This window comes from Pteronotus mesoamericanus, unplaced genomic scaffold, assembly GCF_021234165.1.
Source record: "Pteronotus mesoamericanus isolate MK-2021 breed Mesoamerican mustached bat unplaced genomic scaffold, CSHL_Meso_final contig_121, whole genome shotgun sequence".
Taxonomy (NCBI): domain Eukaryota; kingdom Metazoa; phylum Chordata; class Mammalia; order Chiroptera; family Mormoopidae; genus Pteronotus; species Pteronotus mesoamericanus.
Window position 1 is genome coordinate 3,225,872 of NW_026555046.1, and position 12,132 is coordinate 3,238,003.

The 12,132-nt window shown below is 39.1% G+C and overlaps 1 protein-coding gene across 1 annotated transcript in view; it reads left to right on the forward strand.

Moving 5' to 3' along the window:
• VWA3B (von Willebrand factor A domain containing 3B) overlaps window positions 1-12,132 on the forward strand; it is a 217,404-nt gene that overhangs the window by 83,268 nt on the left and 122,004 nt on the right. Inside the window, 1 exon segment of the mRNA XM_054586153.1 lies at window positions 2,497-2,622. Coding sequence (XP_054442128.1) covers window positions 2,497-2,622 — 126 coding nt within the window.

Here is a 12,132-nt window from a genome sequence, read left to right on the forward strand (position 1 = left end):
AGCACACTCCCCTGTCCCTGGATCAAGAGCCACCTGTGTTTCCTTGGAAAGTTTTCTTTGGATGCTGATCTGTAGTCACTCCCTCTTAAGATATGAATGAAAAGCCTTGACTCATTTGAAATGTTTTAAGAGAGAACCTGCTACTTACATGTCCATGCTACAGCAAGCAGCTGGAGGAAGTCAGGCTTGCTTTCACAGCAGCAGAAATACCCGTGGGCTTACTGTTTGCATTTGGCAGTGGCCTGCAGTGGTTTTGGAGTTCCAGCATGGAACTGGGTACACATCACATTTCACTCCCTGGACTGTTGATGGTTGAAAAGCCATGGAGGCCATCCATCTGTGCCAGGACATGTCACTGCTTCTTTATAAGCACATTATCTGGCCAACTTCGGGAGGGCCAGAGCTCTCGTGTCCTTTTACTTCTGCCCTGCCCTTCTCGACTACTTTTTAAGTCAGAGACATCGACTCTGGTCTGTCCCAAACTGTCTTGGTGGCTGGTTTAGGGTCAGCCCTTTGCCCTGGTGCACAAATCTCCTGGGATGGCTTGTAGACCTGATTGCGGTCTCTCATTCTCTGTGGCTGTGTGATCTCAGGTGTCTGTGGGCTGTTATGTAGACAGGCTTGGTTAAGTGGGGTCTCATCAGTAGCAGGAGGAGGGGCTGCAGGGCCCCTTTATAACCATTCACTGCTTGCTCAAGGCACCTAGCCATCATGGTGACTGAGTTGGTGTAGCCACACCAACCTGGGTTTGACTCTGCTCTGCCACTCATTGACAGTGTGACTTAGACAACTTGCTCTGCCTCAGTTTATACAGCTATAAAATGGGGAAAAGAATAGAATTTGCCTGCAGAGTTGTGGTGAAAAGAAATGAGATAATGTTTAGAAAGACCCAAACATAATGCCAGGCACAATGCAATTACCCTAAAAAGGAAGTTATCATTACAGAATTTGGACCCAGTTTACTTCAATGATAACATCATCAATATTCTCTAAGCCAAACACGTACAAGTCTGTGAAACAGAATTGTTTGTTATGTTTTTAAAAAATATATTTTCATTGGAATGGAGTTTTTATTTTTATTTTTATTTTTATTTTTTAAATTTTATTTTAATGTATTTTTTCAAATACATTTGTCTCTGCCTTCCCCCCACCACCTTCCCTTGCCTTCTCCCACTTTCCCTCCCTCAGCTCTTCCCTTTGGTTTTGTCCATGAGTCTTTGCTATATGTTCCTTGACTTTCCCCTTCCCTTCCTTTTCCCCGGCCCCCTCCCTCCTTCCCTCTTGTCTCTCTTGATTTCTTTTCCTTTCAGTGTTGCTGGTCTTATTTTCCTTGCATCTTTGTATTGTTGGTTAGGTTCCACTTATAGGTGAGATCATATGGTATTTGTCTTTCGCCCCCTGGCTTATTTCGCTTAGCATAATGCTCCCCAGTTCCATCCATGCTGTCGCGAAGTTTAGTAGTTCTTTTTTTTCTTTCTGCTGCATAGTATGGAATGGAGTTTTTAAAACTAGAGAATACAACTGCTAAATTCTTGTCTATAGAACCGTATTAAAAGCAACCTTAGAGCAGGGACTCTCCTGTAGCTTCCATGGTGCCTTGAGTAGTGCCAGGCTGGTGATTGGGTCTGTAGATGCCATTGAAAATGGGTGGGTGGCATCTTCCACTCATGGTGGCCTCTTGGCATCACCACTGGTCACATATGCGCAGCACAGAGGTGCAGAGATCATTGTAGGTTCATGAACAGTTGTAAGAAATACTGCAGAGATACCCATGCACCCTTTACCCAGTTTCTGCCTATAGTAACATCTTGCAAAACTATAGGACAATATCACAACTAGAATTTTGATATTGATACAGTCAAGATAACACCACAGGATCTCTTCTGTTGCAGTTTTATAGTCCCACCTGTATCCTTTCTGCTCTTATACTCTCCTTAACCTCCAGAAACTACTAATGTGTTAGAGCCTGGACCTAGATGAGGACAGAGCCTCTATCCCAGCCTTGGGTGTGTTACCATAGATGAATTTTGATTGACTGATTGGTTGTAAGAGTGATATAGATGAGCCCTATCATTAAAAATAAAAATCATACAGTCCAACCTAGCCCTAAACTGAGACAACAGATGTCTAGAAAAGGAGGCCAAAGACTCATGATTATGCCAGGGGAAAATGAAGACTTGTGAACGTGCTTTTGAAGAAGTAGGTAGTCTCAGCTACATCAAGAAAGGATGAGGGCCATTGCTTCCATAAACCATTTGCTTCAAATATTTACTTTATAAAGATTTATGGCAACCAAAATGTGCATTTATGATTTTTTGAGATGACAGCATTTCCTTAGGGATTTCAGTTCTGCTTCTCAAAGGTTAGTGGAGAACATGGAATTTGATGTTCAGAAATGCTCTAGAAAACTGGCTGGGATGTGCTAGTTCTGCTAGAACAACCAAAGAGTTCTTGGGCCAGCCATGGCCACACATTCACACTGTATTTCCCTCCTAGGAGCTGAGGTCCGAGAGGATGTGTTTCTCATTTGGAGGGAGATGGAGGAAGCCTGCAGTACACTGGCCCAAATCCAGAAGCTGGTGGCTGAGCCTTCGAAGTCTGATGTGGCCACATTAGACTGCGGTGGGTGCTGCTTATAGTCACTACTACGAAAGAGTAATACTGCTGCTGGTTGGGGATGGGGCTGTTTCCAAGTTTTTTACCAAAGAGCACTCAACCAAACCTGAGGAGAGCATCTGGGGCTGTGTATGTATGTGTTCCTGTGCTTGTGTATTCATGTGAATGCATGCATGTGTGTGTGTACATTTGTGCGGTCGTGTGTGTGTGCATAAGGAGATTTTTAAAGAAAAAACAGAGCTGACAGTAGTTAAAGCAGTAAAAGGAGATTCTATTCCAGACTACTCTCTTTTCCCTGTTGTAGTAAATCCAATTTGTATCATCTCTTTTCCCTGTTGAAAGATACAAACTGGGCTCAGTTATGAACACAACATGGACAAGTGGGGATTTATAGCCAAGAAGCAATGTGGAGGGGGTGGATAAGAAACTACTGAGTGGGAACATCAGGGATAGGGGCGCAGGTTTCTGGTTAAACTGACCTGACAGGATTCTTGCTATAGGCAGGCCACAGGAATCAGATGTCACCTGGGGACACTGAGGGGATTCTGGCTAAACTGACTTCAAAGGACATTTGCTAAAATTGGGCAATGCAAAGACCAACATGAAGTCCAAAGGTCACTGTCTAGTTGAGAAGAGGATTCAGAGGAGTTTGAGATTTGGAGTGAGGAAAACCTGGTTATAAATTTTATCTCCATCACTAGATTAACCTGAGTTAATTTCTTTAAATCTTAGTTTATTCTTCTGTAAAATAATTATAATAATATCAGTCTTGAGGGATTATGCTTTAAATGAAGAAAAATAATACATGTTTTGCACCAAGCAGGTACTCGGTAAATGTTAGTTCACCTCTTCTCTTTCACAGGTAGGGGAGTTAGTACAATCTACTGACTCTCCTGCATGAGTGATTGAACTAGTAAAATATTTCCTCTGTAAGTCACTGGCATCATTTATGGCACCCCTGGTAATAATAGCAGTTAATATTTACAGCACATACCTTACATGTTAAGCACTCTTTGGGGCTCTTCACAAGTATTAACTCATTTAATCCTTCCCACAATCTTGTAAGATAGATGCTACTATTTTCATTTAGGGTTAAGTAACTCTCAAGGTTACCCAAGGAAACACAGCTAAAAGTGGTAAAGCTAGGATTCAAACCTAGTCCTAGTGAACATGTCAATGTCTAGTGCCCACCCCAGACATTCTGATTTAATCCATATGGGATGTAACCTGGACATTGGGATTTTAAAAGCTCCCAGGACACCCTAACATGCCACAAATATAGGGTTGTATTGCCTGCTTGTACCCTGACTGTGTTACAGAGTGTCTGTGTGGGAGGAGAGCAAGGAGGCCAGGCTGGCTGGGGGCATACAGGGAGATGGTTAAAGAAGAAAAATGGGGAAGGGGTCATGTGTAGATGGGGGAAGAGATTGAAGGCCTGGGTGACCTTGCCCTCCATAACATGATAAATTCCTGATGACAGTGACATTTTCCTGTGACTGGGTGTCTTAACTTGATCCTGGGCAGCAGCAGCTGCACTTGCTTTGCCAGGATCAGCTATCTAGGGTTCCTAACAACCGGTCCAATCAGGTTCTTCTGGAGGGGCTGCTCACTTGTGACACCCCACTGAGCGTGAGCTTAGAGTCAAGAACCCAGACAGTCCCTGTCATCTTGAGTAAATATCCATGGCAGGTAGATAATGGTGATCCTGCTGCCAAGGTGTTTGTTTCAGGGAGTGCTGTGAACTGAATATGTCTTTGCCCAAATTTATATGTTGAAGTCCTAACCCACATTGTGGCTGTATTTGGAGAGGAGGCCTATAAGGAGATAATTAAGATTAAATGAGGTCATAGGGTGGGGCCCTAATCTTACAGGACTGGTACCCTTATAAGAAGAGGAAGAGGCCCCAGGCACCTCTCTCTCCACATGTGCACAGAGAGAAGGTGTCCATCTACAAGCCAAGGAGAGATGCTTCGTCAGAAACCAACCCTGTGGGCACCTTGATCTTGGATTTCCAGCCTCTGGAACTGTGAGAAAATTACCCAGTCTGTGGCATTTTGCCATGGCAGCTAGAGCAGACTAATATGGGGAGTATTTAAGTGTGGGGTAGCTAGTCTTGTGGTTTAACATAGGTTTTTGGATGTTATTCCTAAAGGAAACAGAAGAGCAATTGGCATCTGTAATTGATCGAAGGCTAGATCATCGTTCCTTTCATTCTATATGATACACACACACATGTGCACACGCACACACACATGAAACTTAAAACCAATCTAACTCCAAAAATAAATTCTCAAAAGATCCTTCAAATATACTACCTCTATTTAAAAAGGAAAATTTGGTCAGGACCTTTCCACTGTTGGATACACATCAAAGCTTTGTAACCCAGAGGCCATATGTAAAGTGTCTGACCTGCTTCTGTTGCCACCCAATTCCCAGTGTTACTGAGGCAAAGGCTACATCAGCCCAGACTTTATGTCTGCTTTGCATGAAGGCAGTGGCCATTCCCCATGTTTGGCTGCCGATGGCCTACAGGCCAAGGAGATGGAGTAGTCATCGGGGGAGGGGAGGGTCAGGATGGAAGAGACTATGTGGGCTGCCATTGTATATGGAACCTTTATGTGGATCAGACAAAACAAAAATCCCTTCCTGGGCATAGCAGCCACCCTGTGTCCCTTTGGTGGGCACACTGGTTCTGGGATCATTGGGCACCTAAGAGTGTGGGGCCAAAGGGCAGAGATGACTCATCAGCCTGATGACTGGGATAAGATGGTAAGGCATTCTGATCACTGATAATTGTGACCTCTTTTAATTAATAATCAGAGAACATGAGAATTCCCTTGTGGGGGGGGGTGGGAACTGACAAGAGGCAGTGGTTTTTAAAGACACTGGACACTAAGCAATGAAGACCAGTGAAAATCCAGAGTGAGTTCTATGATTGTCCCAGGTTAATGCTTTGCAAGAGTTTCCAGGCCACAATGTGGGAAGAAGGATCTCAGAGGAGCGCAACAATTTTCTGAGTTTAGTAGCCAGAGTAAAGAGTCCAAGGAGACCAAGACATTTAGATTTTGCAGGACAAAATATCAGAGAGAGGAAAGGTACACAGAGAGAGAACTTGGGAGATCTGCAGAGAGGCCCCCTTGAGAATTCTGCTTAATACTGATCAGCTCATTTATGTGAAGGAATTACCTGAAATTTAATAAGATCCATTCAAAAGAATTATAAAGAAAGGGCTTGGAACTTGAACATAGCCTACTCTCACAAGCCCAACTTGTGGGGTACTGAGAAGACTACTTGGGAAGGCCTTGACTCAGTAATGAGGACTGGTTAGCCTTAAACTGAGCTCTGGGCCCTTCCTAAGAAATCACTAAGACAAGATATGAAAGGAAACAACTTTTCATAGGTAACTTAACTGCATCACAGAACACAGCTAATGAAGATTTATAAGAATATAGAAACATCCAGTACCCATCAAGGTAAATTTCACAATGATTGGCTTCCAATCAAAGATTACTAGGCATGAAAAGAAACAGAAAATGCTACCCTAAATAATCAATCAACCAAACTGACTGGGAACTGACACAGAAATTAGAATTGTCAGAGAAAGGCATTCAAACAGTTATTATTACTGTATTCCATAAGTTATAAAAGTTAAAAAGGGATAGGGAAGATATTTAAAAAGATACATGTTGAATTTTTAGAGATGAAAATTCATAGGGGAGAATATATTTTAGATGAATGGGATAAATGAGAGTTAGACATTGCAGGAATAAAAAGATTAATGAAATTGAAGACACAGCAATACAAACTATCCAAAATGAGAGACACACAGTAAAATAATCAAACAAATAAAAAAAAATTACCAACAATAAGCAGGGCATCAGTGAACTGTGAGACAACTTCAAGTAGCCAAATATACATGTAGATGGAATTCCCAAGGAGAGGCAAGAACAGGCAACAGAAAAATATTTGAAGAAATAAAGATAGAAAAATTCCCAAATTTGATGAAAACTATAACCCCAGAGATCCAAGAAGTTCAATGAATGCCAAGGACAGGAAAATGAAAGAAACTGTACCAAGGGATGTCATAGTCCACTTGCTCAAAACAGTATTACAGAGGAAATCTTAAAAGCAACCAGAGGAAAGAAAGACACCTTTGTACAGGGAGTAAAGATAAACACGACAGCCTATTTCTTGTTGTGCATGAAAAGACAGTGGAGCAACTATTTTTTTCATTCAGTACTTTAAATTTTCAATCTAGAATTCTATATTCCATAAAACTACATTTAAAAAAATAAAGACTTTTTAAGACATACAAAAGCTGAAAAAAATGATCATCAACACACCTGCACTGCAGGAAAAGTTAGAGGAAATCTCTTAGGCAGCAGAAGAATGAAACTTTTATATGGAAAAATGAATGAAAACATGGATCTACACAAAGTGATAAAGAACATCAGAAATAACTGCATGGATAAATATGCGATTTTTTTCTATTAATATATTTCAAAGACAATTTACTGTTTAAATAAAAATAATGTCTATAACACATGTGTAATTAAAATGTATGAAATACTAGCATAAGAGCTAGGAGAGAAATAGCAACATTATTCATAATAAGTTCCAAAGATAAACAACCCATATATCCACTGCCAGATGACTGGATAAATAAAATGTGTATATACATACAACATAATATTATTCAGCTTTAAAAGGAAAGGAAATTCTGATATATAGTACAACATGGATAAACCTTAAAGATATGCTAAATAAAATAAGCTGGACACAAAATATTTTATGATTTCACTTGTATGAAATAAATTTAAAGTCAAAATTATAGAGACAGAAAGTAGAATGATGGTTACCAGGGCCTAGGGTAATGGGGAATGGGGAATTATTATTTAATGGCTGCAGAGTTTTCATTTGAGATACTGGAAGAGTTTTGGAGTTAGATGTTATTGATGGTTGTGCAAGAATGTGAATGTACTTTAGGTGAATTGCACACGTAAAAATGGCTAATTTTAGGTTGTGTATATTTTATCACAGTTAAAAACATCAACAAACCACTGAACTGCAAAAAATATATCCAGGAGGGGAGAAATGGAAATATAGTATTGCAAGGTTCTGGGATGAAGTGGTATAATATCAATTGAAATTAGACCATGATGCATTAAAGATGTGTATCATAAACCTTAAATAAGCACTAAATGACAAAATAAGCAAACAGAGGAAATAAAATGGAATTGAGAATACTCATACTAAAAGCTGTCAGAAAAAAAAGGGAGTACAAAGTATAGATAGGACTAATAGAAAACCAATAGCAAGATGACAAACATAAACCTAACCATATATATGTCAAAAATTATCAATTTATACATTTTAGATGTGTATGGTTTATCATATATCTGTTATACCATAAAACAGTTGTTAATAAAGTAAAAGAGGAGGACATATTTCACTCCTGAGGGGTAAACTGTGCAAAGGCATTGGTATTGGTACATCTGAGCATTCTGTATGAGTGTATCTGTGTGTGTATGCCACGTGTGACTCTCAAATGAGAAGATAGCTTTTCTCAAAAAACATTCAAGAATTGGTACAAAATTAGGGAAACTTTACTCTTCTTCAGATAATGCTACAGCACAAAACATTTCAGGAACTTCTCGTTTGAAATAACCTTTACAGCCATTATTTGACCCACTAGAGACAGTCTAATCATGTTGTGTAGTCATGCCGAGACTGGATTCTGAATACTTGGTTGGTTCAAAATATCAAACTTAATATCAAAAGACAAGAAGCTAGAGGCTCATTCAAGTTGTGCAGGCAGTTCCAACCAGGAGTTCTACAGGAGTTGTGAGCACTTTTTTTAACAGTTGAGGAGAGGAAAAATCCTCATTTTTATTAGCATTGTATTAAATAACCAGCCAGATTTATCTATTATCTTGGGTAATTGTGAAGTACACAGGTTTTAGAAGTACACAGGAGTTAGAAAGACATTAATCCTGTCCCTGCCCACTCCTGGGTGACTCTGTGCAAGACATTTATTATCTGTGCCTCAGTTTTCTTATTTGCAAAATCAGGATGATAATGATAATATCTACCACAAGGGCTGAGAATTAAATGAGAAAGCACATGTAAAACACTTAAAACTGTGCTGATCTATAGTTAGAATATAATGATACAGTAAGAAAGGTTATTTATTCTTTCATTCATTGAGTTATTTCTACATGTAGCTTTGTGCTAAACAATGAGTATAATGGTGAGTAAAATAGACATGGAATGGGCCCTTGTAAATCAGGACCGTGTACCATATCTTGCTCAGTGAGAGTAGAAAGTCAAATTCACACTGAAGTATACTTACCAACTGGGGTAAAATTACTGAGGAATAGTATGAGATTTTGAATTATTCTCTAAAGTCAAGGATAGTTTTGGGGAGGAAATGACATTGGAGCTGATATCTGAGGGTTGAGGAGGCAAATTAATGAGGTGAAGGAGAGAGTATATGCCAGGCAGAACAGCACTTGCAAAGGTCCTGAGGCAAGAAGGAGCATGGTACTGTAGAAGAATTTTGAAAAGATGAATGTGGCTGGAGTTCAGATTTCAAGTAGAAATTGGCCTGTCATGAATCTGGAAAGATAAGGCAAGAACCAGATCATTCTGGGTCTAGAAGCCGTGATATGAGATGTCAGTCCTTAATTTTTGATCAGTGGGAAGCCACTGGAAGATTTTTAAGGGAATGATAAGATTAATTTGCATTTAGAAAAATGCATTTTTTGTGTACTATTAAAATTTATTGTTAATCTATATTAGATTATGATAAAATGTTCATTGTAATCCTGAGGGGAGCCACTAAAAATAGTACCTATAAAATATATAGTAAAAGAAATGCGAAGGGGATTAAAATGGTATACTAGAAAATAGCTTTTTTAACATAGAAGGTAATAGAAGAGCAAAATATATTTAAGACATATAGAACACAAATAGCAAAGTGGCAGAAGTAAATCCTACCATATTATTTATTGTATTACATAAAATGGATCAAACACTTCAATTAAACAGCAGAGCTAAAAAGGATGTATTAAAAAAACATGATCCAACATTATGCTGTATACAATAGACACATTTTAGATTGAAAGATACAAATAGTATAAAAGTGAAGGATAGAAAAATATACAAATAGTAACAAAGAGTTGGAGTAGCTATTTTAAGTTCAGACAAAAATAGACTTTAAGACAAAAAATTTTTACAAAGAGGGACATTTGATGATAATAAAAGGGTAAATTTACAAAGAAGGTATAACAATTATTAACATATATACACGTAACAACATATCCCCAAACTGCTGAATTAAAAGGAGAAATAGTTCAATAATATATTTAAAGACTTCAAGATCCCACTTTCAATAATAAGTAGAATAACTAAGCAGAAAATAAATAAGGAAAAGAAAACTTTGGCAACACAACAAACTACACCTACTAGATATCTATATAGAATACCTAATAAAACAGCAGTATAATATACATTCTTTTCAAATGAACATAGATTATTCTTCAGAAGAGACCATATGTTAGGTTATACAGTAAATTTAAAATGATTGAAATAATACAAAATATGTTCTCTGACCACCATGGATGAAATTGAAAATCAAAAACAGAAGGAAATTTTGGAAACTGAAAAATATGTATATTTTAACAACATGCTCAAATAACAAGTGGGTGAAAGAAATCAAAAGTCGAATTAGAGTATATTTTGAGGTGAATGAAATGAAAAACTTGATTTACCAAAATTTATGGATGCAGCTAAAGCAATTCTTACAACATTATTTATAGCTTTAAACAAATATATTATAAAAGATAGAATATCTCTAATAAACTAACCTTCTATCCTAGAAAATTAGAACAAGGCTAGTGATCCAAGATGGCAGCAGAGGAGGTAGAAGGAACGCTAACTGCCTAGCAGGACTTAACTGGAATTACAACTAAATTATAGAGAAATCTGGCTGGTTATTTAATACAATGCTAATAAAAATGATAGCTAGAGAGAAGCCTTATAACCAAGGACTTATCAAAAGAAATCACATCAAAACATTGAGATTGATGGAAGTACAGAGGCATGAGAAGGCTGGCTAGATTCCCATGAATGGCAGCTGAAGTTCTGGAGGGATATTTCAGCAGCCAGGGTGGTTCTCCCGAGAAGTGTGGGGTCTAAACCCTATGCAGAGCTCCCTATCCTAGAGCCACAGAATTAGGGAAGGGGCTCACATAACATCAAGTTTAGAAAAACAGAGGGGTTTCTGTCTGCTGGGGAGAGACAGCTAGAGATGCAGACAGCCTCTTAAAGGGCCAATGCACAAAATTTCATTTGCAGACTGCACTCTGGTGGAGGGAGGGCATAATGGACTTTAGCTGTGAGAGGAGAGTGTGGGGTTGGTAGCTCTGGGGAGAGAGCTGAAGGGTCCCTGTGCTGAGTCACTCCCCCATACTACAAAAGCCATCTTTCTTAGCAGAGGACTCCCATCCATGTGACATCAGCCAGAGGGGAAGCAGTAGCCCCACCTGTAGGAATCCCTTTTGCCTCACCCTGTGTAGCTTAAACCTTGCTGAGGTGTAGAGCCAGAGGCTCTTTCTATGACTACACCTAAGAGGCAGCCTACAGGGGAAGACAGATTGCTGGATGCTTTGAGACTTTAAATGGGTCCTCCTCAGGGCCCAATTCTGGTAAAAGCCGGCCTTGGTGCTCAGTTTGGTCCTTTCTGCATGTACCCAGGCCCAGCAGAGGGAGCCAAAAGCTGTAGATCACTGAGAGATATAAACAGGTTGTCCAGAGCCACTCACAGGCAGCATCTGACATAGAGCTGCACCAGAACTTTGCAGACCTACCTAATACATGGAGACAAACACAAAGAGGCAGCCAAAACAGGATGACAAAGAACAGGCCCAAAATGAAAAAACAGGAGAATTCTCCAGAAGAACTAAATGAAATGGAGGCAAGCTATTTATCAGATATAGAATTCAAAGTAATGATTAAAGGATGCTCTGAAGCATGAAAAAAGACATAAAAAGAACCAGTCAGAAATAAAGAATGAAATATCTGAAATAAATAATACATTGGAAGGAATAAACAGTAGGTTAGATGAAGTAGGGGACTGAATCAGTGATTTGGAAGACAAGGTAGAAAAAAATGCCGAATCAGAGCAGCAAAAAGAAAGAAGAATATTTAAAAATGAGGATTGTTTAAGGGACATTTGGGACAACATGAAGCATAACAACATCTACATCATAGGGTTATCAGGAGGAGAGAGAGAGCAAGGAATCAAGAACCTATTTGAAAAAGTAATGACTGAAAACTTCCCTAACTTGGTGAAGGAAGAATACATCAAGTCCAGAAAGCAGAGAGAGTCCCCAACAGGATGGACCCAAAGAAGCACACACCAAGACACATCATCATTAAAATGGCAAAGCTTAAAGACAAAGAGAAAATCCAAAAAGAACAAGAAAAGGTACTTAGTTATTGACATGGGAGCTC